Source organism: Cherax quadricarinatus, chromosome 40 (assembly GCF_038502225.1).
Source record: "Cherax quadricarinatus isolate ZL_2023a chromosome 40, ASM3850222v1, whole genome shotgun sequence".
NCBI classification, from domain to species: Eukaryota; Metazoa; Arthropoda; class Malacostraca; order Decapoda; family Parastacidae; genus Cherax; species Cherax quadricarinatus.
Window position 1 is genome coordinate 4,994,644 of NC_091331.1, and position 26,871 is coordinate 5,021,514.

At 41.3% G+C, this 26,871-nt stretch overlaps 1 protein-coding gene and 1 long non-coding RNA gene across 14 annotated transcripts in view; one reads left to right on the forward strand and one right to left on the reverse strand.

The window, feature by feature from the left end:
• LOC138853792 (uncharacterized) overlaps window positions 1–21,602 on the forward strand; it is a 77,776-nt gene extending 56,174 nt beyond the window's left edge. Inside the window, exons 2-3 of the long non-coding RNA XR_011392958.1 lie at window positions 9,225–9,392; window positions 20,470–21,602. This is a non-coding gene — a long non-coding RNA (uncharacterized lncRNA). The remainder of the gene's footprint in view (window positions 1–9,224; window positions 9,393–20,469) is intronic.
• The window catches only part of LOC128687363 (cytochrome P450 302a1, mitochondrial-like), a 47,238-nt gene continuing 35,485 nt past the window's right edge, over window positions 15,119–26,871 (reverse strand). For 10 of the 13 annotated variants that reach the window (XM_070092641.1, XM_070092642.1, XM_070092645.1 and 7 more), the window contains 2 exons: window positions 21,596–21,799; window positions 15,119–15,725 (listed from right to left, as the gene is read on the reverse strand). In XM_070092641.1, the coding sequence (XP_069948742.1) occupies window positions 15,615–15,725; window positions 21,596–21,799 (315 nt within the window). In that variant the 3' untranslated portion in view covers window positions 15,119–15,614. Of the gene's footprint in view, window positions 15,726–21,595; window positions 21,800–24,365; window positions 24,508–26,871 lie in introns of those variants that run through there. The other 3 variants (XM_070092652.1, XM_070092653.1, XM_070092655.1) reach the window with 3 other exon arrangements.

The window sequence follows — 26,871 nt, forward strand, 5'->3', positions numbered from 1 at the left end:
GTTGTCCAAGTGATCCTTTATGTGGGTCTCAGTGAAAGCCGCGAACATTGCTTTTGCCTCTGCAAGCAGTCCACGGATGAAAGGTATTTTGTTGTTTGTTGCTGGCTTTAGACCCTGTATATTTGCAAAGAAGAATGTCATCGGACTGGTGGTATTGTTGGTACTGGGGGGGGGGGGTTTCCGGCATTAGTATCTGTATCTGTTGGTTTGTTGCATATAATCTCAAATCTACTAATTCTTCTGTTCTATATATTAAAAAATCACTTCCCCATCAACTTCTTGCACATAAGAAAACAGAGGGGCTACAGTATCACGGTGTTAGGATTTATATTAGGAACTCTGCTCTAAACATATTTAACTTGTACGCTCCTGCTGATAAGTTTAATTACTTGGAGCTCCCAACTTGTGCTCAGTCTGAACCTACTCTCATTATTGGTGATTATAATGCAAGACACAAAAGCATTGGAAACTCTCAGTTTGGTAATCGTAATGGCAATCAACTGTTGTCACTCTTAAACAGTCATGATAATGTGCAAATTGTAGGTGACCTTGAACCCACACATATCTATGGAGGTGTCCTTGATCTGTGCCTGGGCTTCAACATTACTTCTGCCAGCTGTGAGTCTTCCATTGTAACAGATATAGCGTCTGATCATTTCCCAAGGCTAACCTCTCTAGATATTGGTAATACTATCCTCCCTGGTGGGATATTCAAACGGAAACGTCTTAATGTTTCCCCTGATCAACATGATGACTTTGTTGCACATGTGACTGACTGGTATAATTCCTATGAGTGTACCTCTGTCGAGACTTTTAACAATGACCTTGTGAGCAGTATTCAGAACTTCTTAGAGCAGCCTCTGAAACCTCCTACTACTCTAAATCCAAAAGACTTCCATAATAATCATAAGTCTTATAAAAACCATACCTATTACAATGATTCTAAACTTCGAACATTGAAACGTACTGCTCGCAGACTAGGCCTAGCCTATAGAAACCATCGTACCCCTGAAATGCTGAGCCTCTTCCAAACTGCCCTTGCTGCTGCCAGAGAGCGTATGACAGAGCTGCGGCAAACAGACTGGGAACAATTTGTCAATGGTCTCAATGCTCACACCCCACTTAGCCGGGCATGGTGGGACATAAATAGAATTAAGGGTAACAGAACTGGGCAGATCGCGCACCCTCATCCCTTGCATAGGGCGAATGAGTTAGTCAGTGCTTGGGCTGCTACATCTAGCTATGACAGTCTTCCCAGTACCACACAGGCGAAATTAATGGACAAATATGATGCAAGGGAGAGACTTGTTTGCTTTATGCTCAGCAAGGCAGATGACTGCAACATTCCTTTCACTAATTATGAACTTGATGCAGCACTAACTAAGGGCAACTCCACGTCGCCTGGTGAGGATGGTATTACAACATACTCAGACTGCTGTGTCGAGTACCAGGTAATCCTTTACTTGAATTATATAACATGAGTTATGTCACTGGGGAGCTCCCTAAATCATGGACCAATAGCCTCATTATTCCCATTCCGAAGCCCAATCAACAAAACTCATTTCGCCCAATATCCCTTACTAGCTGCTTGTGTAAAACATTCGAAAGGAGGATTCTTAATCGTCTTATGCACAGAATTAAATAATTCTTGTCTCCCCGGTTGCATGGCTTCATGCATGGAAGGAGTGTGCATTATTGCATTACCACCTTTCTCACTCTGTACACTGACAGCTCATACACAACCTTCCTTGACCTTAAATCTACTTTTGATGTAGCCAACCGACATGTAATCATTAGTGAACTTGCCAGAATGGATGTTGGAGGATAGCTTCTCCGCTGATTAAAGGTTACCTGTCCAACAGAAAGTCGTCTGTGTTGTTCCAGGGACATAGAAGTGTAACTAAAGATTTTGAATTAGGAACCCCACAGGGAGGTGTGCTTAGTCCCACACTTTTCAACATTTTGATTAATGTCTTACTTAATGCCATGTCTAGCCAGCCCCATCATTATATGGTTAGTTTTGCTGATGACATAATGATTCACACCACCGGATTCTCCAACACCCAAAACATTCTTAATCATGTACTAGCCTCGTGTCAGGACCTGGGGTTAATAATCTCAGGGGATAAAACAAAGATACTCAACAGGCGTCCTCCTCGACAGAGAGGCACAGTTCGTCAGATCCAGTTGCATGATGGGTCTCTTCTAGAATATGTAAGCCGATACAGGTATCTAGGCTTTGAAGTTCCACTACTTGGACCTGTTGTAACAAGACTTTGTCGCCAATACAAAGAAACACTGAGGACACTTAGAGTTGTGGCAGGTTTTCATCACAGGTATGGAGCTAATGTTAAAATTGTGAAAATGATGTATCTTGCTTATATTAGATCATTGGTTGATTATGCGGCGCCACTACTTGCTCTTGTGTCTGACTGGAAGCTTGGAGGGCTGGAAAAACTGCAAAACGAAGCAATGAGGATCATCCTAGGATGCCTTCGTACTGCTAAAATTTTAAATATGCTGAAAGAACTTAATATTCCAAGTATTAGAGATCGTGTTACTGAAAGAAATATCCTTATTGGGGTCAATATGCTTAGGCTAGCCCATTCAAAGCCCTGCACAGAAGCCCTCCAAACTTTCCTCAGCACTGATGAACATTCTTCCAGATGGATCGAAAAAACTGGAACCGACCTCCGCATGAACCAGCTACATGATCTATATCAAGTTAGACAACAGAGACATTTCCCTGCTCCATGGGATATTACCCCATTCCAAACTACCATTCCTCCATTTCCCCCCAAAACTCTTCTTAAATCACAACCAAAGCTTCGTCTTGAAGCCAAACATGATGCCTTAAGCTGTATTGATAACTTAGTCACACAGAACACACTTTCACAAATTATTTACGTTGATGGTTCTGTTCACCAGTCCACTGGTGTAGCTGGTAGTGCTGCTGTTGTCACACAGAGTGATGGCTCTCATAAAGAAATTGGAGCACGCATCAATAACTTGGCCTCTACCCTTCAAACAGAACTGTTTGCCATACTCCTTGCACTCAAATGTGTCCATGTATCTAAGGTTGACACTTTAATTGTAACTGATTCTCTGTCATCCATAAATGCTCTCAACTCATTAAGTATAAATTGTGGCATGCTTGTGTCAGAAGCCAGACACAGGTATGGTAAGATTGTGGACAGTGGAGTCAGAGTGCACATGCTGTGGATTTCATCTCACATTGGTCTTCAGATGCATGATAGAACTGATAAATTGGCTAAGCTGTATGCTTTCAAAGAGGGAGTAGATTACAATCTTGGGTTGTCAGTTAGCAGTTTGAGAACAATAATACGAAAAGAACTTCAAATGAACTTTATTGACTTAAGACTTAGGGAGATTGACACAAGTCAGTCCATCTATCATCATTCCATCATGCAGGAGGAGCCACATGTCTATGGTGCATCCAACAAGATAAGCAGACTCTTGGATGTCACTACCGCCCGGCTCCGGCTGGGTTACAAGTATCTTTGGCAGGTTAAATCACCACCACCAGATGTAGACCAAACGAAATGTAAACTTTGCCAGATGGACTATTGTCACACCTTGCATCATTATGTACTGGAGTGCGATAAAATTAATGAATTTAGAAACAACTCACTCAGAAATGTTCAAGAAATGGCAAAGTATTTTATCCACAGTGGTATATTACAGACCATTCTGGAGAAATACCCTGACTTTGCTAGCTGTAAATAATGCATTACCATGTGTGTGTGTGTGTACTCACCTAATTGTACTCACCTAATTGTGGTTGCAGGGGTCGAGACTCAGCTCCTGGCCCCGCCTCTTCACTGATCGCTACTGGGTCCTCTCTCTCTCTGCTTCCTGAGCTTTGTCATACCTCTTCTTAAAACTATGTATGGTTCCTGCCTCCACTACTTCACTTGCTAGGCTATTCCACTTGCTGACAAATCTATGACTGAAGAAATACTTCCTAACGTCCCTGTGACTCGTCTGAGTCTTCAGCTTCCAGTTGTGACCCCTTGTCCCTGTGTCCCCTCTCTGGAACATCCTATCTCTGTCCACCTTGTCTATTCCCCGCAGTATCTTGTATGTAGTTATCATGTCTCCCCTGACCCTTCTGTCCTCCAGTGTCGTCAGTCCGATTTCCCTTAACCTTTCGTCGTACGACATTCCCTTGAGCTCTGGGACTAGCCTTGTTGCAAACCTTTGTACTTTCTCTAACTTCTTGACGTGCTTGACCAGGTGTGGGTTCCAGACTGGTGCTGCATACTCCAGTATGGGCCTAACATACACAGTGTACAGTGTCTTGAACGATTCCTTATTAAGGTATCGGAACGCTATTCTCAGGTTTGCCAGGCGCCCATATGCTCCAGCGGTTATTTGGTTGATGTGTGCCTCCGGTGATGTGCTCGGTGTTATGGTCACCCCAAGGTCTTTCTCCCTGAGTGAGGTCTGTAGTCTTTGTCCACCTAGCCTATACTCTGTCTGCGGTCTTCTTTGCCCCTCCCCAATCTTCATGACTTTGCATTTGACTGGATTGAATTCGAGAAGCCAGTTACTGGACCACATGTCCAGCCTGTCCAGGTTTCTTTGCAGTCCTGCCTCATCCTCGTCCGATTTAATTCTTCTCATCAACTTCACGTCATCTGCGAACAGGGACACTTCAGAGTCTATTCCTTCCATCATGTCGTTCACATATATCAAAAATAGCACTGGTCCTAGAACTGACCCCTGTGGGACCCCGCTCGTAACAGGCGCCCACTGTGATACCTCTTCACGTACCATGACTCGTTGCTGCCTCCCTGTCAGGTATTCCCTTATCCATTGCTATACCCTCCCTTTTACGTGCGCCTGATCCTCCAGCTTCTGCACTAATCTCTTGTGGGGAACTGTGTCAAAGGCCTTCCTGCAGTCTAGGAAAACGCAATCTACCCACCCCTCTCTCTCGTGTCTTACTTCTGTTACCTTGTCATAAAACTCCAGGAGGTTTTTGATACAAGATTTGCCTTCCATGAACCCATGCTGGTTTTCATTTATAATCTTGTTCCTTTCCAGGTGTTCGACCACTCTCCTCCTGATAATCTTCTCCATGACTTTGCACACAATACATGTCAGAGACACAGGTCTGTAGTTTAGTGCCTCGTTTCTGTTTCCTTTCTTAAATATGGGGACTACATTAGCTGTCTTCCATTTCTCAGGTAGTTGCCCAGTTTCAAGGGATGTGTTGAAGATTGTGGTTAGAGGCACGCACAGCATCTCTGCTCCTTCTCTAAGGACCCATAGGGAGATGTTGTCTGGTCCTATCACCTTTGAGGTGTCAAGGTCACTTAAGAGCTTCTTCACCTCCTCCTCAGTTATTCGTATGTCATCCAACACTTGTTGGTATATTCCCTCTTGATGTTCCCTTCTGTGCTGTCTTCCCACAGCCCTTTCTGTCTCTACTGTAAAAACTTCCTTAAATCTCCTGTTCAGCTCCTCACATACATCCTGATCATTTCTTGTGAGTTCTCCACCTTCTGTCCTTAATCTGATCACCTGGTCTTTGACTGTTGTCTTCCTCCTGATGTGGCTATACAACAGTTTCGGGTCAGTCTTGATTCTCGATGCTATGTCATTTTCATACTGTCGCTGGGCCTCCCTCCTTACCTGTGCGTACTCATTCCTGGCTCTGCGACTGATCTCCTTATTTTCGTGTGTTCTCTGCCTTCTGTACTTTTTCCATTCTCTATTGCACTTTGTTTATGCCTCCTTACACCGTCGGGTAAACCAGGGGCTCGTTCTGGTCTTCCCGTTGTTACTGTTGCCCTTGGGAATAAACCTTTCCACTGCCTCCTTGCATTTTCTTGTTACATATTCCATCATTTCATGTACTTGCTTTCCTGCCAGTTCTCTGTCTCACTGGACCTCCCGCAGGAAGTTCTTCAACCCTATGTAGTCCCCTCTTTTATAGTCAGGCTTTTCCCATTCAACTCCTGTTATTCTCTCCACTTGCAGCTCTACTATGTATTCAAAGCACAGAACCACGTGGTCGCTAGCTCCTAGGGGACTCTCATACTTGATGTCCTCAATATCTGAGCTGCCCAGGGTGAACACAAGGTCCAATCTTGCTGGTTCATCCTCCCCTCTCACTCTGGTAGTGTCCTTAACATGTTGGTGCATGTGCATGTGTGTGTGGGTGTACGTCCTTGTGTGTATGCATATATTTGTACGCTCGTGTGCACATGTCCGTGCGTGCGCCCTCGTGTGTATGTGTGCGCGCGCGCGCTAGTGTGGGTGTATGATCCACTTAATATTTGTATTTATAACTCATTACAATTGTGACCAGGTGTGGACGTACCAGTGGTTCATTACTTTGTAATTTGTTCATGACTGTAACCATGTATAGGAGTGAGGCTGATTCATTACCTCTGTAACTTGCCATGATTGTGACCAGATCTACCTGGAGTTCATTACCTTTGTAACTAGTTCAGCTATCATAACTTTGGGGTCCAGTCACTGGACCCATTATGTACCTTTGTAATCTTTTGACTACCGCCCACAGGATGGGTATGGGGTGCATAATAAAGATATTAAACTAAACTGTGTGTGTGTGTGTGTGTGTGTGTGTGTGTGTGTGTGTGTGTGTGTGTGTGTGTGTGTGTGTGTGTGTGTGGTGTGTGTGACTCAACTATCAATATTTGCACCAATAACTCATTACAGTTGTGACCGGGTGTGGAAGTGTGAATTGCTCATTACTCTATAATTTGTTCATGATTGTAGCATGTATAAACGTAAGTAACCATTCTTACAGGATTCATTACCTTTATAACTTGAGTTCATTACCTTTGTACCTAGTTCAGCTATCAAAACTTTGGGGGCCCAGTCCCTGGACCCATTACGTACCTCTGTAATCTGTAAATACCTTTGTAACTTGTCATGATTGTGACTAGACCTACCTGGAGTTCATTACCTTTGTAAATTGTGAGTTCATTACCTTTGTAAATTGTGAGTTCATTACCTTTGTAAATTGTGAGTTCATTACCTCTGTAACTTGCTCAGCTATCAAAACTTTGGAGTCCAGTCCCTGGACCAATTATGTACCTCTGTAATCTTTTGACTACCGCCCACAGGATGGGTATGGGGTGCATAATAAACATATTAAACTAAGTCTCTCATTATATTTTTTAGGTGTCCCTAAAGGGTAACCTTTAAGTGGCTGCCTGAGTTTTGTTTCATCCTCTATAGATTTTTTTTTTTTCATTTCACTCGTAACATGAGAAGGACTCGCCTGAACGGCTTCAAATTTTCAACGATGATGTACAGTAACCCGGGTAAGATTCTTGGAACACTTGACAGGTGCAGGGGGCTAGGGTTATGCCATACAGAGATAACTTTCTCTGATCATTGAGATAGAGTGGGCTGGGGTTATGCTATACATGGATAACATTCCCCGATCATCGAGGTAGAGTGGGCTATTCCTGGAGAACGTTCTGGGATCAACGCCCCCCCCTGGGGTTATGCTACATAGGGATAACTTTCTTGGACTGCGCAGTAACCAAAATATATCTCTTTAGTTTTCTATTTTCTCTATTCCTACTCTCTTTTTACACTTTTATAGCTTTTCCTTCCTTATGCTTCTTATTTTTTATTACTGTAGTAAAAATAAGGTGTTGGTGAGGGGCTCTTGATCCAAGGAATTGAGCTTGTCTTCCCTGAGATCAAATTTGGTTGCTTTCCATTCTCCAGGCACGTTATGACCCTTACAGATTTAGCAGTTCGGAGGGCCATCTAGTTATAGATTGGGATGTCAAAGCTATTCTGGCAAAATGGCAATTGTATGAATGACGGTAAATGTGTTTCTTCTTTTTCATCATTAACGTTATCTGAGTGGGAGATGGCCAGTATGTTAATAAATACAGTACAGTATTATTTTTTGATGCTTTTATTGGTCTCCTTTCATAGTATTTTTCATTAAAGTCCCTCTCATAATTAATCGCATGTTCACTTTTATGTGTACATCACTTTTGTGGTCTTGTGCAAATGAAAGAATAACTTGTAGTGCTTTACTGGCATGTGTAGGTGGTGGGGGTGGGAGGTCGGTTCGTGTGGGAGAAGGTGAACAGGTGTGGCTAATAAATCCACAGCTGTTCAACTGTAGCAGATGCTCGAGCAGCGAGAGTGGGGGTGAGGGAAAGTATGATAGGGAGGGGGGGATGAGCGGAGGGAGAAAAGAGAAATGTTTAGGTAGTGGGATGGAGTGGAGGAATATTGGGTTGGAGGGAGGGTAATGGACTTGCATAAAACAATAAACCTGTGATGGTTATGGAGAATTACGATTGTAACAAAAAATCAACATATAAATAGTTCATTACCACTGTAACTTGTTCAGCCATCAAAACTTTGGAACCCATTCCCTGGACCCACTATTTACCTCTGTAATCTTTTGACTACCACTCACAGGATGGGTATGGGGTGCATAAAGACATTAACCTAATTTAGTGAGAATGGTATGCCCTTGTGCGAACCATATGATTCGTAATCATGAAAGCATTGTTTCTCATATGAGGAATATAAGGAAAGAGCACGGCAGCAGTCTTACTGCTCTATGCTAGGAAGGTCTAAATCCCACGTTCCTGATAGCAATGGAAAGATGTCCACGAACATAATTGTGGTTCGATGGAAAACAAGTTGTCCTCTCATCACCGGTTAGAGGTGGTTAGAGAACATCTTAAGCCACCGATTTCAAAGTTGAGAAAGGGATTACCTTGTGGGAGATTGACAGGTCATTAGAAGATAGTCTGAGACCTATCAATCCCCTGGTGGGGGGGGGGGATTGACAGGGTCAACTCTGGAATAGAAGTAATATGGTATTTTTCCTGTTGGTATAGATGGATCACAGCTTGATTATATGACAAACTCTCTCTTCAAATATCAGATCTCATTTTTCTGAAGGAAGACTGAGCACTGATAAGGCAAGCAGGAGAGGGGTCTCAGGATCAATTATTAAATAAATGAAATAAAATATTTACTTTTCAAGAAGTTGATTTGTATTAGAGATTATCTTACATTTGTAGTTACTTGCATGGAAAGGGGTTAGTCATGAGAGATTTTGCATAATTATGTAAACTGGTCAGTCTACTTAAGATTTATTATGAATCATCAGAAGAATGGGCAATACAGCAAGTGGCAGGCCCAACACTACTAATATTAACCGAGCAATCATTTTTCAGCTAATAATGGTGACAGTGAACCGGAATGAATGCCAGGAGTTGAGTACCTTCTGTTCCCACACCTGCAAACAACGTCCAGTAGTACTACCATGAGAGGCCCTACCAGAAAGCATTGACGTCTCGCTAAAAGGTCACCTGACGTGCCTTAGGATGGCTAATTTTCATAAGGTAAGAGTGTGACAACCACCACAGTACTAATGAAAGTACTGTGCCTTTTTATTCTTTATGAAGGAGAGCTAGAACAGGACTGATTGTTTTTTTTCATTCATGTATTAACTGGTTTTCAAAATGGAAAATTTCTCCACTTTGACCCTAACTGGTTTAATACTTCCCATGAATGTAATAATAATACACTGAAGGTGGCTATTATTGTAGCCCTTGGCCAGCAGGCAAGGTACAGTAGACCCTTGGTTATTGGTCGTAATCCGTTCCAGGTCAGCCTAAAACCGAAATGGTCTAAAACCAAAATATCATTTCCCATAAGAATTAATGCAAATACCAATATACCAGGAAAAGTGTACGGTAGGGTTATAATTGAAAGAATTAGAGGTAAGACAGAATGTAGGATTGCGGATGAGCAAGGAGGTTTCAGAGTGGGTAGGGGATGTGTAGATCAAGTGTTTACATTGAAGCAAATATGTGAACAGTACAGTGGACCCCCGGTTAACGATTTTAATCCGTGCAAGAGGGGTAATTGTTATGCGAAATAATCGTTATGTGAATGAATTTTCCCCATAAGAAATAATGGAAATAAAATTAATCCGTGCAAGACACCCAAAAGTATGAAAAAAAATTTTTTTTTACCACATGAAATATTAATTTTAATACACACAAACTGAAAAAGGCATGCACACTTACATGACACTTACTTTTATTGAAGATCTGGTGATGATTGATGGGATGGGAGGAGGGGAGAGCATTATCTTCTTACTGTTTAGAAGGGGAATCCCCTTCCATTAGGACTTGAGGTAGTAAGTCCTTTTCTGGGGTTACTTCCCTTCTTTTTTTAATGCCACTAGGGCCAGCTTCAGAGTCACTGGACTTCTTTCGCACAAGATATCTGTCCATAGTGGCCTGTACCTCTCGTTCCTTTATCACTTCCCTAAAGTGTTTCACAACATTGTCAGTGTACAGGTTGCCAACACGGCTTGCAATAGCTGTGTGAGGGTGATTTTCATCCATGAAGGTTTGCACTTCAAGCCACTTTGCACAGATTTCCTTTATCTTTGTAGTAGGCAACTTCTTCAATTTCTCTCTCCCCTCCTCTGAACCAGTTTCCCCAGGTCTGGCCTCTTGCTCTTGAAGTTGATCTATCAGCTCATCAGTGGTTAGTTCTTCATTGTCCTCCTCCACCAACTCTTCCACATCCTCCCCACTAACCTCCAACCCCAAGGACTTTCCCAATGCCACAATGGATTCCTCAACTGGCACAGGATTCTCAGGGTTAGCCTCAAACCCTTCAAAATCCCTTTTGTCTACACATTCTGGCCACAGTTTCTTCCAAGCAGAGTTCAAGGTCCTCTTAGTCACTTCCTCCCAAGCCTTACCTATAAGGTTTACACAATTGAGGATATTAAAGTGATCTCTCCAAAACTCTCTTAGAGTCAGTTGAGTTTCTGAGGTCATTACAAAGCACCTTTCAAACAGAGCTTTTGTGTACAGTTTCTTGAAGTTGGAAATAACCTGCTGGTCCATGGGCTGCAGGAGAGGAGTGGTATTAGGAGGCAAAAACTTCACCTTAATGAAGCTCATGTCCCCATAAAGTCGCTCTGCCACGTCTGTAGGATGACCAGGGGCATTGTCTAATACCAGGAGGCACTAAAGTTCTAATTTCTTTTCAGTTAGGTAATCTTTCACATTGGGGGCAAATGCATGGTGTAACCAGTTATAGAAAAATTCCCTAGTGACCCATGCCTTACTGTTTGCCCTCCACAGCACACACAAATTATCCTTGAGGACATTCTTTTGCCTGAACGCTCTGGGAGTTTCAGAGTGATACACTAATAAAGGCTTCACTTTGCAATCACCAGTAGCATTGGCACACATGAGAAGAGTAAGCCTGTCTTTCATAGGCTTATGTCCTGGGAGTGCCTTTTCCTCCTGAGTAATGTAGGTCCTGCTTGGCATTTTCTTCCAGAACAGGCCTGTTTCATCACAATTAAACACTTGTTCAGGTTTCAGTCCTTCAGTTTCTATATACTCCTTGAATTCCTGCACATATTTTTCAGCTGCTTTGTGGTCCGAACTGGCAGCCTCACCATGCCTTATCACACTATGGATGCCACTACGCTTCTTAAATCTCTCAAACCAACCTTTGCTGGCCTTAAATTCACTCACATCATCACTAGTTGCAGGCATTTTTTTAATTAAATCCTCATGCAACTTCCTAGCCTTTTCACATATGATCGCTTGAGAGACGCTATCTCCTGCTAGCTGTTTTTCATTTATCCACACCAATAAGAGTCTCTCAACATCTTCCATCACTTGCGATCTTTGTTTCGAAAACACAGTTAAACCTTTGGCAAGAACAGCTTCCTTGATTGTCTTTTTGGTGCCCACAATAGTAGCGATGGTTGATTGGGGTTTCTTGTACAACTTGACTAGGTCGGCAATACGCACTCCACTTTCATACTTATCAATGATCTCTTTCTTCATTTCAATGGGTATCCTTACCCTTATTGGTGTACGGTTGGCACTAGAAGCTTTCTTGGGGCCCATGGTCACTTATTTTCCAGAAACACCACCGAAAACACTGTAATAATACGAAATATTCCGAGTGTATGCTTGGATGTTAGCGCGGAGGCTGGCTGGTAAACAATGGCACGGGCGGCACATGTGAGGCTGGGTGAGGGCGCACATTGGACGCGTCTCAGACGAAAATCGGTGAGCGGGTTTTTAATCGGTATGCGCGGCAAAAAATTTGCGATTAAAGTAAGCGGTATGCGAAATAATCGCTATGTGATGCCATCGTTATGCGGGGGTCCACTGTATTTAGATAAAGGTAGGGAAGTTTTTATTGCATTTATGGATTTAGAAAAGGCATATGATAGAGTGGATAGAGGAGCAATGTGGCAGATGTTGCAAGTATATGGAATAGGTGGTAAGTTATTAAATGCTGTAGTTTTTATGAGGATAGTGAGGCTCAGGTTAGGGTGTGTAGAAGAGAGGGAGATTACTTCACGGTAAAAGTAGGTCTTAGACAGGGATGTGTAATGTCACCATGGTTGTTTAATATATTTATAGATGGGGTTGTAAAGGAAGTAAATGCTAGGGTGTTCAGGAGAGGGGTGGGATTAAATTTTGGGGAATCAAATTCAAAATGGGAATTGACAGTTACTTTTTGCTGATGATACTGTGCTTATGGGAGATTCTAAAGAAAAATTGCAAAGGTTAGTGGATGAGTTTGGGAATGTGTGTAAAGGTAGAAAGTTGAAAGTGAACATAGAAAAGAGTAAGATGATGACGGTATCAAATGATTTAGATGAAAAATTGGATATCAGATTGGGGAGGAGGAGTGTGGAAGAAGTGAATGTTTTCAGATACTTGGGAGTTGACATGTCGGCGGATGGATTTATGAAGGATGAGGTTAATCATAGAATTGATGAGGGAAAAAAGGTGAGTGGTGCGTTGAGGTATATGTGGAGTCAAAAAACGTTATCTATGGAGGCAAAGAAGGGAATGTATGAAAGTATAGTAGTACCAACACTCTTATATGGGTGTGAAGCTTGGGTGGTATATGCAGCAGCGAGGAGACGGTTGGAGGCAGTGGAGATGTCCTGTTTAAGGGCAATGTGTGGTGTAAATATTATGCAGAAAATTCGGAGTGTGGAAATTAGGAAAAGGTGTGGAGTTAATAAAAGTATTAGTCAGAGGGCAGAAGAGGGGTTGTTGAGGTGGTTTGGTCATTTAGAGAGAATGGATCAAAGTAGAATGACATGGAAAGCATATAAATCTATAGGGGAAGGAAGGCGGGGTAGGTGTCGTCCTCGAAAGGGTTGGAGAGAGGGGGTAAAGGAGGTTTTGTGGGCAAGGGGCTTGGACTTCCAGCAAGCGTGCGTGAGCGTGTTAGATAGGAGTGAATGGAGACGAATGGTACTTGGGACCTGACGATCTGTTGGAGTGTGAGCAGGGTAATATTTAGTGAAGGGATTCAGGGAAACCGGTTATTTTCATATAGTCGGACTTGAGTCCTGGAAATGGGAAGTACAATGCCTGCACTTCATAGGAGGGGTTTGGGATATTGGCAGTTTGGAGGGATATGTTGTGTATCTTTATATGTGTATGCTTCTAAACTGTTGTATTCTGAGCACCTCTGCAAAAACAGTGATAATGTGTGAGTGTGGTGAAAGTGTTGAATGATGATGAAAGTATTTTCTTTTTGGGGATTTTCTTTCTTTTTTGGGTCACCCTGCCTCGGTGGGAGACGGCCGACTTGTTGAAAAAAAAAAAAAACAATTAATCCGTTCCAGACACCCAAAAATATTAACAAAAAAAATACATTTTTAAAGATTAATTATAGTTTTACATACACAAAACAATGAGAACTAAAAAAAAATAAATAAATGAACATTTAAATCACTATTACATACCTTTATTGAAGACTCTTGTTGGCTTATGGAAGTCAGGGAGGAGGAAAGAGGGAGGACTGATTATTGTTTGGAGGGGGAATCCCCCTCCATAAGGACTTCAGGTATCAAAGCCCTCTCTGGGGTTACTTCTCTCTGTGCCTGCTACACTCCCTGCCTCCCTTCCACACTCCATTTCACTGCTACACTCACTCCCTCCATGCTACACTCCGTTTCCTTGCTACTTCCTCCATGCTACACTCCCTGCTACATTCCCTCCTTCCATGCCATACTCCCTGCTCCCTGTACATTCCCTGCCTGCCTGCTACACTCCATCCATGCTACACTCCCTGCATACCTACTCCACTTCTTCCCTCCATGCTACACTCCCTGCATGCCTGCTCCACTCCCTGCCTCCCACAATCCCTGTTTCCCTGCTACACTCCCTGCCTGCCTGCTACACTCCCTTCCTCCATGCTACACTCCTTGCTAAACTCCCTTCCACATCATCAGCTTCCTTGATTTCTGCTTTCTTTGCCAGGATAGAAGTGATTGTTTATTTGGATTTCCCATACATCCTGGAAAGTTTTAGCACTCAAACACCATTCTCATACTTTTCAACAACTTCTTTCTTAAATTCCATTGTGTTTCTCACTTTCTTTACCAAAGGAACTTTACAAGGAACTTTCTTTGGGCCCATGGTTGCTTATTTCACAGTTGCAATCAATCAATAACCATAAAAAACAATGGATTATAGCGAAATGTTTGGATGAATGAGCGGAAGCTTCCTCACTCTCCCAGAGACACAGCCAGACTTACTCAGGAACGCACGAGAGGCTGGCTGGCTGGTGGGCAGGCAGGTGGATGCGTCCCATACGGCCAATAAGCAAAATAACGTCCGATGACCGGAAGCCAAAAAAAACGGCCAATAACAGAGGGTCCACTGTAACAGGATAGGTCCCATCATTGGTAATACCCAAAGGTGTCTGCCGACATTATCTTCTGGGTCTGAGGTACTATTCAATAAAAAATAGTTGCTAATCCAGTTGTTTGTACAATCTTACTTTTCCATTTCAACTCCAATCATCTTAGCAAATTTTCAGGGGAACTTTAATAATATAATTTGATATGTTAAACTCAAATGGGTCATACAGCACTTAGATAACTTAGACTGTGACAAGGATATGATAAAAAACAATGATAGAGAACTACTTTCGACTGGGAATGAAAGATAAAGGCCTGAGCCAGCTTAATGAAGTAATCTGAAAGTCTTATTACATCTTACTCGAGGTTCGTTATGTAGAATAGGAATGGATCAATACACAAGTACACTATTGCATTATAATTTATTAAGAGATTTGATGCATCGGTTATAATCCATTTAACTGGAAATAAGAATTAACATATAAATTATTATCAAGTAGTATAGCATGGCTTAACCCACATTACAAAGTAAAAGATTTGTAAATATTTTTGGTCTAAAAATTGAAAATCATATAATGAACACTTTTGCACATTCTCACTAAATTTAATTCTTACATGTTCATCATTAATGCGCTATAATCTGTGGCTAAGATATCTTTCATCCTTGGTGAATTTATAAGCAAGTACATACTCCTAAACTGATGCTAAAAAAAAAAAAAAAAAAAAATACATCAAAATTCTAAAAAATATTTAACAGCTAATAAATTATCACATTCTGGAGAATCTGGGCATCATTGGAGAATCTTTAGGCAACTGACTGATACAGTGTATAGTTAATTTATTTGTCAGGAAAAAATCACATGACACAAGCCTACATCATCTCGGTTGGTTCATGGTACTTTTATTTCCGCTCGGTGAATGTAAACTGCATGGGTCCTTTTGGAAAAAACACATACTTGTAGGTTCGTTCAAGGTCATCGTGCTTCCAGTCAAGGTTATATCGGTGAAAGATCTGCAAAATGAGTAAAATCTATGATGATAATGACAACAACAGGTTCAAAGACTAATTATCAAAAATGTAGAGAATACTGAAATACTATACAGTGGACCCTTGGTTATCGGCCGTGATCCATTTCAGAAGGTCGGCCTAAAACTGAAATAATATTTCCCATAAGAATTAATGTAAATATAATTAATCTGTTCCAGACACCCCAAAATATTCACAAAAAATAATTTTTGTAAATATTAATTATAGTTTTACACACAAAACAATGAGAATTAAATAAAATACATGAACAATTAAATCACTATTACATACCTTTATTGAAGACTTGTTGGCTTATGGAAGATAGGGAGGAGAGAGGGAGGATTTATTGTTTGGAAGGGGAATCCCCCTCCATAAGGACTTCAGGTATCAAAGCCCTCTCTGGGGTTACTTCCATTCTTTGTCTTTTAATGCCACTAGGACCAGGTTGAGAGTCACTGGACCCCTGTCGCACAAAAAAATCTGTTCAGAGAGCTTTGTTTCTGGCATCTCTAAGATTTCCCTGAAGTCAGACAAGGTTTTGTCACTGAACATGTTGCAGATATGGCTTGTTTCAGCTTGGTCAGGGTGATATTTCTCCACAAAATCTTGCACCCTACTCCACACTGAACAAATCTCCTTAATCTCTGAGGAAGGCACCTCCTTCCCTCCCTCTTCTCCTCTGAATCAAGTTCTTTGGCTGTGGTCTGTTGCTGTTCCAGATGAAGCTCTTGCAGCTCTTCAATGGTTAGCTCTTCACTGTAGTCTTCCACCAACTCTTCCACATCCTTGCCACTAACCTCCAACCCCATGGACTTTCCTCAAAGACAACAGATTCCACAACAGGCACAGGGTCCTCAGTGTCAGCCCCAAACCCTTCAACATTTTGCCCACACAGTGGGCTTTATCAAGTCACAAACAGACCTACCTAGGTGAAAGGTACACAAGTATTTATAGGATGGAGTCAGGTAGAGAATGCTGTGTAGGTTGGATCTGATAAGGACCTACATGGGATTGGCAGGTGCATTTATAATTATGTGGGATAACAATGAAGAAGTTTCTTGGTAAGGGGTTCTGCTATGTTATAGAAGCCATTATTTTGGTTGAAGTTGTTGGATATACAGATAAGTGATGATTCCAGGATTCTGCAGTATTAAGCATTTTCTTCTCTGGTGATAAATCTTGCATTTCTGTAGTTGATTAAATGGTTGTGTGAATTTCGGTGTTGAACACATGATGGAGTGAATGATGGTGAAAGTTTTTCTTTTTCAGGCCACCCTGCCTTGGTGGGAATCGGCCAGTGTGATAATAAAATAAATAACACATGCATTCCTTAAATCCTCTGATCTGCCTGCGTACTGGTGCTCTGAAATACACGTTTGGAGGTCTCTGGATGTTTTGCCCATGTATAATTTGCTGCAGTCATTACAAGGGATTATGCATACCCCTACAGAGGATTGAAGCTTGTCTGGTCTATTGCTGGTAATGTCCTTTATGGTGGTGGATGTGGAGGTAAATACATGGAATGAGGTATTGGAAAAGATGTTGGAAATGCATTTGGCAATGGAGTTGTTGGGGAGGACTATGTATCTCCTCTCGGCAGGCAGTGTCTTCTTAGGGTGTGTTAAAGATGTTATATGCCCGGCGTCTGCAGTCTAATAAAGTGACGAGGATAGTGAAGTACAGTGGACCCTCGAGTTTCAGCAGCCTCGACTTTCGTGAAATTCGACCTTTGGCAAGTTTTTTTTGGCAAAATTTGGCCTCGAGTTTCGTGAAAAGACTCGTGTTTCGGCAACCGTCTGGTACCCGTCTGCCCGTCACCACACACACCAAGCCAGTCTCCCACGCCATTCACGCTCAGTGTGCCATTGTTTACCAACATGTGACCATCACCCCGAAGGTTCATACATTTCATAACAATCCATTGTTGTTTGTGCTTGCAACTGCTAAATAAGTCATCATGGACCCAAGGAAAGCTAGTGCAAGCCCTTTGGTAAATAAAGTGAGTGATGGGGATGTGGAAGAGTTGGTGGAGGACCACAGGGAAGAGCTAACCACTGACGAACTGCAAGAGCTTCAACTGGAACAGCATCAGACCACAGCCGAGGAACTTGCTTCAGAGGAAGAGGGAGTGGATGAGGTGCCTTCTTCAGTGATTAAGGACATGTGTAGAATGTGGCATGAGTTGCAAAGTTTTGTTGAAAAGTATCACCCTGACCATGCTGAAACAAGCCATATCTGCAACATGTACAATGACAGTGTTGTGTCCCACTTCAGGGAAATCTTGAAGAAATGCCAGAAAAAGACCTCTCTGGACAGATATTTTGTGCGACAGGGGTCCAGTGACTCTCTAGTTGTTCCCAGTGGCATTAAAACAAGAAGGGAAGTATCCCCAGATAAGGACTTGCTACCTAAAGTCCTAATGGAAGGAGATTCTCCTTCCAAACAATAGTGTACACCTTCCTCCTATCCCTTCCTCCCGTCTTCCATCCACGCAGAAGTCTTCAGTAAAGGTAAGTGTAATGTTATTTTTTTTTTTAAATGTATGTACTTGATTTCTGATTGTTTTCATTATTTTTTTTATTAACACACTGGCTGATTCCCACCAAGGCAGGGTGGCCTGAAAAAGAAAAACTTTCACCATCATTCACTCTATCACTGTCTTGCCAGAAGGGTGCTTTACACTACAGTTATTTAAATTGCAACATTAACACCCCTCCTTCATTATGTAAATCTTTATTTAATTTGAAAAAAAAATACTTTATTTTAATATTTTTGGGTGTCTGGAACGGATTAATTTTATTTCCGTTATTTCCTATGGGGAAGATGGTTTCGAGTTTCGTGAATTTCGACCTTCGGCGGGCTCTCTGGAACGGATTAATCACAAAACTCGGGGGTCCACTGTATAGAAAATACTTGTTCAATTAGAGAGCATTTTTCCTCAAGGAACTCAGTGCTGCAGATTTTGAGTGCATCCAGTAAAAAGCCTATAATTACACCACATTCAGTTTTGGTGTCGTGGTGACAGTAGAAGTAGAGAAGATCGTGTTGGCAGGTTTTTGATAGACTAAAATGAAGTTCTTAGTCAGCTTTGCAGAGAACATCATCAAAGAAAGGAAGAGTGTTGTCAACTTCTTATTGAACAAGTATTTTCTACTCTTCACTACCCTTGTCACTTTATTAGAGACTGCAGAGGCCGGGCATTTTTTTTTTTCTCAACAAACTGGCCATATCCCACCAAGGCAGGGTGGCCCAAAAAGAAAAACAAAAGTTTCTCTTTTAAAATTTAGTAATTTATACAGGAGAAGGGGTTACTAGCCCCTTGCTCCTGGAATTTTAGTTGCCTCTTATAACACGCATGGCTTACAGAGGAAGAATTCTGTTCCACTTCCCCATGGAGATAAGAGGAAATAAACAAGAACAAGAACTAGAAAGAAAATAGAAGAAAACCCAGAGGGGTGTGTATATATATGCTTGTACATGTATGTGTAGTGTGACCTAAGTGTAAGTAGAAGTAGCAAGACATACCTGAAATCTTGCATGTTTATGAGACAGAAAAAAGACACCAGCAATCCTACCATCATGTAACACAATTACAGGCTTTCGTTTTACACTCACTTGGCAGGACAGTAGTACTGGGCATATAACATCAACACACCCAGAGAAGACACTGCTGAGAGGAGATACATATTACTCCCCACCAAATCCATTGTCAAACACATTTCCAAGACCTCATTCCAGGTATCTACCTCCACATCCAGCACCATCAAGGACATTACCAGTTATAGACAGGACAAGCTTCAATCCTCTGTAGGGGAATGCATAATTCTTTGTAATGACTGCAGCAAATTATATGTGAGCAAAACATCCAGAGACCTCCAAGCACATACTTCAGGACACCAGTAAGCAAGCAGATTGGACGATTTAATCAACTACAGACAAGCAAGACTTATCGCCAAAGAAGAAAACAATACCGCAGAATACTGGAATCATCACTTACCTGTATATCCAACAACTTCAACCAAAATGACGACTTCTATAACATAGCTGAACCCCTTCCCAAGAAACCTAATCATTATCCCACATAACTACATACACACCTGCCAGTCCTGTGCAGGTCCTTATAAGATCCATCCTACACAGCATTCTCTACCTGACTCCATCCTATAAATACTCGCGTACCTTTCACCTAGATAGATCTGGGGTTCAGGGAAACTGGCAGGCCGGACTTGAGATGGGAAGTACAGTGCCTGCACTCTGAAGGAGGGGTGTTAATGTTGTAGTGTAAAGCACCCTTCTGGCAAGACAGTGATGGAGTGAATGATGGTGAAAGTTTTTCTTTTTCGGGCCACCCTGCCTTGGTGGGAATCAGTGTGATAATAAAAAAAATAAGATCTGTTTGTGACTTCATAAAGCCCACTGTGTGGGTGAAACGCTGTCAGTAAAGGATCACATTATACCAATTGTGTCGGTATTTTATACCATTTATTTCCACTGCATACTGGTTGGAGAGCTCGTAGCAAGCCTGAGTGGTCAGTAAACAAGTACGTTGCTAAGTGAGGAGAGGCTGTACTTTGATGTTAGATTTTTTAATGAATAGAGCTACCTTGACAATACACAACAGGCCATGCCTGTTTTGAAAAACATAAGAGTATGTTGGAATAATCTGTTCACCATATTAATGTCAACTAATAACATGTTTGATACTGATGGCAAGTTATTGTAATTTCAGATTCTTGGTAGCCACTGTTGACAAGTCACAGCTCTCAGTACTGCAATGTCCACAGCATCTTGCTCTATGAAGTCGCACAAATAGCACTATCATCAGAGCATTTTGTGTGAAGGAAATTGATTCTATCAAGAAAATAGCAAGAAACAAATGCACATGAATGACATAGAATTCACTGCAGTTGTTGGCATAAATAATCTCAACTCGTATTTCATTACTAGGAATGCAAAACTGTCAAAACTTGGAACAAAAAGAATGTATTTGGGCAAATTGTGCAAAACGAGTTTGTCAATGAATTACATAATTTAGAATTTTCATCGTGGAAAATAGACTTGTGTGTAGTGGAAATATATACTGTAATTCATAAAATATGGAGAGCAGCTAAAACATTAAAGCAGTTTTATAATTACTTCCTTGAACTTGAGAAAACAATGTAACCGATTTCTTTTATTGAATGATTTGTGCACTTATTCACTAGGAAATGAAGGCAAATTAATAGAGAGAGAAATTAATGGCTAATCCTTCACAAAATTATATTGCAGTGTGGTAAAGTGTTGAATGATGATGAAAGCATTTTCTTTTTGGGTCACCCTGCCTCGGTGGGAGACTGCCGACTTGTTGAAAAAAAAAAAAATTCACTTAGTGTTGTACCTCATCAGGTCATGACTTGATAAAGTGCAACAGTGAGCAAATTGTCATCAGAATAAAATACTTACTTTGCACACACACTGTGTTATTGTCAGTACTGTCTGCCTGTTAAACTATAGTCTGCAGTATTTGGTCAGTTTACTACACTTCTTTATCAATGTTTAAAGCTTGCAACACAACTTTGCATTGCATGACTGGCTAGTAACATTATTCAAAAAGTTCAAGAGAAAAATTTAAGTGCACAAAAGTCTTGATATTACATGCCATCAAGCAATGAAAAGTCAGCCAACAAATGTAACATGGAACTACATGCCATAGTATTATTATACACAAAATATGGGTACCACACCATTGTACAAGACTCCTTCCCTCCCTACTTAGTACAATAAAAGCCATTTTCCCACCATTAAAATGACAATTCCAGGAAACTGTGGAATAATGGCCTGAGGAAATATTTTCCTTCAAAATAATTAAAGCTTACCCTTGCAATTAAAGTGTGAAGCTCTTGTTCTGCAATCCGACGCCCCACACACATTCGAATGCCATGTGAGAATGGGAGAGAGGCACAAGGATGTATATTACCAAGGGGTCGATGTCGTAGCCAACGCTCTGGTACAAATTCACTGCATTGTGGGAACTGTTCTTCATCCCAGCCAGAGAGAGCATTCATTAAAAACACCGACCACTGTTAAAGATAGGGTAAAATATTTCCTATATAAATAACATAAATGGGCACAAGCATAACCATGTGAAAATTCAACAAACCTTCTGACAAATTAGCTCTCCAAAGTCCTTCAAGGGGAAGTGCCTTGATGCTTGCAAGGGAATTTTGATCCAAGGATATGGAGTTATTCTCCCCTTCCATAAGCTTCTATATGACCACCAAGGGTTTAGCATTTCCCCATGTATATAAAAATGTAGTAATATCATTTGAAGACAAGAACATTATTGTATAGTGTGACAAGACAGTGGTGAGGATAATGGAGGAGGGTACAGTGAGAGTGGCAGTTCTGCTGTACCACACTCACTGCTGGGCAACAACAGTAAAGACTACCACAGCACAACAGTGGTATGCAATTATTTAACCAACAGTTCTTAACCCTTTGACTGTCGCAAGCCCCTTTCTGAAACTGTCATTCTGTCACAAAATTTTTGGAAAAAAAAAAAAAAAAAAAGTCTTATGAAATGATAATCTTTTCCCGGTGGTAATGACACCAAAAGTACGAAATTTGGTAAAAAACTCGTGGAATTACACTCCCACAAAGTTAGCGGTCTCGGCGACATATAACATCTGCGATTTCGCCGACTCTGAGCCCTGTTTTTGGCCAATTCCATTGTTCCAGTTGACCAAACTCGTAGCTATTTCTTTAGAACTCCATTTTTTCTATCAACTGAGTACAAGAAACTGCCCATTTACCGATTTGAACTACCTAATAAAGTGGTCAGAAATTGGCAATTTGGCCAATTTCACGCAAATTAAAAAAGATGCCAATTTCAAAATAGGGTCCAGAATAAACAATGTAGACATTCTTGGCACTAAAATAACATATCCTCTGTTCATTATGTCGGTGACATCACAAGGATGTGTGATGTCACCGTGGTTGTTTAATATATTTATAGATGGGGTTGTAAGAGAAGTAAATGCGAGGGTCTTGGCAAGAGGCGTGGAGTTAAAAGATAAAGAATCACACACAAAGTGGGAGTTGTCACAGCTGCTCTTTGCTGATGACACTGTGCTCTTGGGAGATTCTGAAGAGAAGTTGCAGAGATTGGTGGATGAATTTGGTAGGGTGTGCAAAAGAAGAAAATTAAAGGTGAATACAGGAAAGAGTAAGGTTATGAGGATAACAAAAAGATTAGGTGATGAAAGATTGGATATCAGATTGGAGGGAGAGAGTATGGAGGAGGTGAACGTATTCAGATATTTGGGAGTGGACGTGTCAGCGGATGGGTCTATGAAAGATGAAGTGAATCATAGAATTGATGAGGGAAAAAGAGTGAGTGGTGCACTTAGGAGTCTGTGGAGACAAAGAATTTTGTCCTTGGAGGCAAAGAGGGGAATGTATGAGAGTATAGTTTTACCAACGCTCTTATATGGGTGTGAAGCGTGGGTGATGAATGTTGCAGCGAGGAGAAGGCTGGAGGCAGTGGAGATGTCATGTCTGAGGGCAATGTGTGGTGTGAATATAATGCAGAGAATTCGTAGTTTGGAAGTTAGGAGGAGGTGCGGGATTACCAAAACTGTTGTCCAGAGGGCTGAGGAAGGGTTGTTGAGGTGGTTCGGACATGTAGAGAGAATGGAGCGAAACAGAATGACTTCAAGAGTGTATCAGTCTGTAGTGGAAGGAAGGCGGGGTAGGGGTCGGCCTAGGAAAGGTTGGAGGGAGGGGGTAAAGGAGGTTTTGTGTGCGAGGGGCTTGGACTTCCAGCAGGCATGCGTGAGCGTGTTTGATAGGAGTGAATGGAGACAAATGGTTTTTAATACTTGACGTGCTGTTGGAGTGTGAGCAAAGTAACATTTATGAAGGGATTCAGGGAAACCGGCAGGCCGGACTTGAGTCCTGGAGATGGGAAGTACAGTGCCTGCACTCTGAAGGAGGGGTGTTAATGTTGCAGTTTAAAAACTGTAGTGTAAAGCACCCTTCTGGCAAGACAGTGATGGAGTGAATGATGGTGAAAGTTTTTCTTTTTCGGGCCACCCTGCCTTGGTGGGAATCGGCCAGTGTGATGATAATAATAAAAAAAAAAAATTAGTCATGTCTCTAGGCCCCTCTTATATTACTATTGCTTTCTATTTTGTTTTTTTATTCATACAAAAAATGCAAAATTTACTGTTATGCAGACTACTGCATTATTGTAAAAATGGTATAAATATCATTGCACTAGTGAAAGAATATTAGGCTCCCCAGTTGACTTGTATAGGACATATGGTGTGATTTGCTTACTCCTGAACATTGGTAAAAATCGGACATTTCCGCTACTTTGAGCTCAATTTCAAGGTCGTTTTCATCATGAAACTAATCAAAATCATCTCTATTTCTGCAAATATTTTTTCTATTTTATCACGCGAGACCATGAAAACGAGAATACAATGATAAATACTATACAAAAATACAGTGGACCCTCAGCTAATGATGGCATCACATAACGTTAAATCCAGCTAACGATACATTTTAACGCAAAAATTTTGCCTCAGCCAACGATAAAACACTCACCCTATGCGATTCGTTTGAGACGCATCCACGTGTGGCCTGAACGCCAGTGTTTACAAGCCAGCCAGTGAGGTCGCATCTACGCATACATTCGGTACATTTCACATTATCCCAGTGTTTTTAGTGCTTGTAGCTGCAAAATAAGTCATCTTGGCCCCCAAGAAAGCTTCTAGTGCCATCCCTGTGGTAAAAAGGGTGAGAATTAGTATGGAATTGAAAAAAAGAGATTAAGGAAATGTGTGCAAAGTAGCTTGAAGTGCAAACCTTTATGGATGAAAATCACCCTCACACAGCTATTGCAAGCCGTGCTGGTGACTGTTACAATGACAATGTTGTGAACCACTTTAGACAAATCATAAAGGAACGAGAGGTACAGAGCTCTATGGACAGATATGTTGTGTGACAGAGGTCCAGCGACTCTTAAGCTGGTCCTAGTGGCATTAAAAGAAGGGAAGTAACCCCAGAAAAAGACTTGATACCTCAAGTCCTAATGGAAGGGGATTCCCCTTCTAAACATTAACAACTTCCACACTCTCCCCTCCTCCCATCCCGTCAATCATCACCAGATCTTCAATAAAGGCAAGTGTCAGTTTGTGTGTATTAAAATTAATATTTCATGTGGTAAAAAAAATTTTTTTTTCATACTTTGGGGTGTCTTGCATGGATTCATTTGATTTCCATTATTTCTTATGGGGAAAATTAATTCAGGTAACGATAATTTCAGGAATGGATTAATATCGTTAGCTGAGGGTCCACTGTACACCTCAAAGTCGGCGTTTTAATCCAAAAAACGGTCAGTTTTTTTTCATTATGCACTGCGTGCTGCAGGATTATTTTTATGTGGTGCACACAGACCCATTCTCTCACATGTGGGCCTACCAGCTTTCTCCTGCTTGATTTGAAGCCGCTAGAATTATTGAGTATATATACGTCCGAAACACTGGCTTGTAAGACGTATACAGTATATACGACCAAAACAGTCAAGGGGTTAACCACTGTCCATAAAAAAAAAAAAAAAAAAAAAAAAAAAAAATCATTCAACACTTTCACCATCACTCATACATAATCACTGTTTCTGCAGAGGCGCTCAGATACAACAGTTTAGAAGTCCCTCCAAACTGCCAATATCCCAAACCTCTCCTTTAAAGAGCAGGCAATGTACTTCCCATTTCCAGGACTCAAGTTTGGCTAACCAGTTTCCCTGAATCCCTTCACAAAATATTACCCCACTCATACTCCAACTGCTCATCAGGTCCCAAAAACCATTCGTCTCTATTCATTCCTATCTAACACGTTCATGCATGCTTGCTGGAAGTCAAAGCCTCTCATCCACAAAACCTCCTTTACCCCCTCCTTCCAGCCTTTTCGAGGACGACCCCTACCCCACCCTCCTTCCCCTACAGATTTATATGCTCTCCATGTCATTCTACTTTGTTCCATTCTCTCTAAATGACCAAACCACCTCAACAACCCCTCTTCAGCCTTCTAATACTATTAGTATAAGACATCTCCGTTGCCTCCAGCCACCTCCTCACTGCAGCATCTACAACCCAAGCTTCATGCCCATATAAGTGTTGGTACCACTATACTTTTGTACATTCCCTTCTTTGCCCCCATGGATAACGTTTTTTGTCTCCAAAGATACCTCAACACACCACTCACCTTTTAACCTTTATCAATTCTAATGTTAACCTCATCCTTCATAAATCCATCCGTTGACACGTCAACTCCCAAATATCTGAAAACATTCAATTCTTCCCTACTCCTCCTCTCCAATTTGATATCCAATTTTTCTTTATCTAAATCATTTGATACCCTCATCACCTTACTCTTTTCTATGTTCACTTTCAACTTTCTACATTTACACACCCTCCTGCAGCGCTGTATAGCCCTTGTGGTTTAGCGCTTCTCTTTTATTATAATAATAATAATACACACCCTCCCAAACTCATCCACTAACCTTTGCAACTTTTCTTTAGAATCTCCCAAAAGTACAGTATCATCAGCAAAAAGTAACTGTGTCAACTTCCATTTTGTATTTGATTTCCAATAATTTAATCCCACCCCCCCTCCCCAACACCCTAGAATTTACTTCTTTTACAACCCCATCTATAAATATATTAAACAACCATGGTGACATTACACATCCCTGTCTTAGACAGGGATGTGTAATGTGTAATGTACTTTTACTGGGAAGTAATCTCCCTCTCTTTCCTACACACCCTAACCTGAGCCTCACTATCCTCATAAAAACTCTTTACAGCATTTAGTAGCTTACTACCTATCCCATACACTTGCAACATCTGCCACATTGCTCCCCTATCCACTCTATCATATGCCTATTCTAAATCCATAAATGCAATGAAAACTTACCTACCTTTATCTAAATACTGTTCACATATGTTTCAATGTAAACACTTGATCTACACATCCCCTACCCACTCTAAAGCCTTCTTGCTCATCTGCAATCCTACTCTCTGTCTTACCTCTAATTCTTTCAATAAAAACCCTACTGTACACTTTACCTGATATACTCTGTAAACTT